Below are 1,906 nucleotides of genomic sequence, written 5' to 3'. Positions count from 1 at the left end.
ACACACACACACACACACACACACACACACACACACACACACACACACACACACACACACACACACACATATATATATATATATATATATATAATGTCAATTACAGCGACGGCGAACAGACTTCTAGAAGCACAACATGTGGCCTATAACTTATACCTCACACCCACTCCATTGCCAATACCACTCAATACTACACACGACAAACGACCTAAAGCCCACTCAAGTGCATCTCCCACACAATGTCCTGTGCAGTGGAGACGCCTATTGAGACGCTGTTGTACGGTCACAAGTTCTTGGCGCGGCCCTTTCGGCTGAAGTCTCAGGCCACACGCGACTGTGAACGACAACCAGAAACATGTGAACAACACATCACCATCACCACACAGGGCACATGGAACAGACACGACACGTTGCTGCACTTGGCAAGCATATGGAAGGTGTGTGAATGTGTTACACTTGGCAAGCATATGGAAGGTGTGTGAATGTGTTACATTTGGCAAGCATATGGAAGGTGTGTGAATGTGTTACATTTGGCAAGCATATGGAAGGTGTGTGAATGTATTACACTTGGCAAGCATATGGAAGGTGTGTGAATGTTTTACACTTGGCAAGCATATGGAAGGTGTGTGAATGTGTTACACTTGGCATGCATTTGGAAGGTGTGTGAATGTGTTACACTTGGCAAGCATTTGGAAGGTGTGTGAATGTGTTACACTTGGCAAGCATATGGAAGGTGTGTGAATGTGTTACACTTGGCAAGCATATGGAAGGTGTGTGAATACGTTACACTTGGCAAGCATATGGAAGGTGTGTGAATGTGTTACACTTGGCAAGCATATGGAAGGTGTGTGAATGTGTTACACTTGGCAAGCATATGGAAGGTGTGTGAATACGTTACACTTGGCAAGCATATGGAAGGTGTGTGATGTGTGAAGGGGGGGGGGAGGGTCAAGGTGTGGCGTGTGTGCAGATGGGAGTTTGTGGGCAATGCTGGTTGTCAGATATTGGATATGGACATACCATGCAATGCAATGGTACTTAGTATCTCAATTCACTCATGACGCTAAATCATACCCTATACCCTACACATTATACCCTAAACCTTAAACCCTAAACCCTAAACTCTACACATCGTCCTCCATTGTAAACCGCCTGTTAGTATATCAAACCACACCTGTCACTGACACGTACCATGCCTCCATCCACACATGCACACAGGGCCCCATATCCTTCGCACTGTTAGTGAACACAGACAGAGAAGCGGCCGAGGCTGTGGCTATGTGCCAAGACGTACCGAACTGCCGACAGTACATTGATCTACACATATCTGTACGCGCAGGTCATGTGGCAGAACACACAGGCAGCTTCTACCCCATCAACTATCTACGCAACCTAGCCATGCACAATGTCAGGACAAAGTATGTATATGTCATTATCAACAACGTATGTGTGTAAGTCATTATCAACAAAGTATGTGTGCTACATTTGGCTGTGTGTCCTGCCTATGCCTGGCATGCGTGTCTGTTTCTCTCTCATGATATAGCACATCTCTCTACCTCTCATATGAGCTATTGCACGACATGGTCGTCTTGTTGTGTTTTCACTCGGTGTGTGTGTGCGATGTTTCTCTCATAACTCTGACTAACGGGCTAAACCGTGCCAGCGATACCAGACGTTGCAATAATTTCTTTGTCAACCCTGTGGCCTAATTAGCGTATGTATATTTCCTTAAAGTATGTGTGTATCTATTGATCTATTGATCTATTGATAGACCACATGCTCAGCATATACCACCCTTCTGCATACGCTGATCCTGTCCTCTAATGTCATATATATATATATATATATATATATATATATATATATATATATATATATATATATATATGTGTGTAGTAGTAGTATA

At 43.8% G+C, this 1,906-nt stretch overlaps 1 protein-coding gene across 1 annotated transcript in view; it reads left to right on the top strand.

The window, feature by feature from the left end:
* Positions 1–239: 239 nt before the first annotated feature.
* SARC_10318 (hypothetical protein) overlaps positions 240–1,906 on the top strand; it is a gene marked incomplete at both ends in the record, with an annotated part of 5,878 nt that continues 4,211 nt past the window's right edge. The window contains 2 exons of the mRNA XM_014295644.1: positions 240–437; positions 1,219–1,418. Coding sequence (XP_014151119.1) covers positions 240–437; positions 1,219–1,418 — 398 coding nt within the window. The remainder of the gene's footprint in view (positions 438–1,218; positions 1,419–1,906) is intronic.

Source organism: Sphaeroforma arctica, assembly GCF_001186125.1.
Source record: "Sphaeroforma arctica JP610 unplaced genomic scaffold supercont1.1206, whole genome shotgun sequence".
In the NCBI taxonomy this organism is placed as follows: domain Eukaryota; class Ichthyosporea; order Ichthyophonida; genus Sphaeroforma; species Sphaeroforma arctica.
Note: the sequence above shows the minus strand (reverse complement) of the source record. Positions and strands in the feature narration are given on the sequence as shown.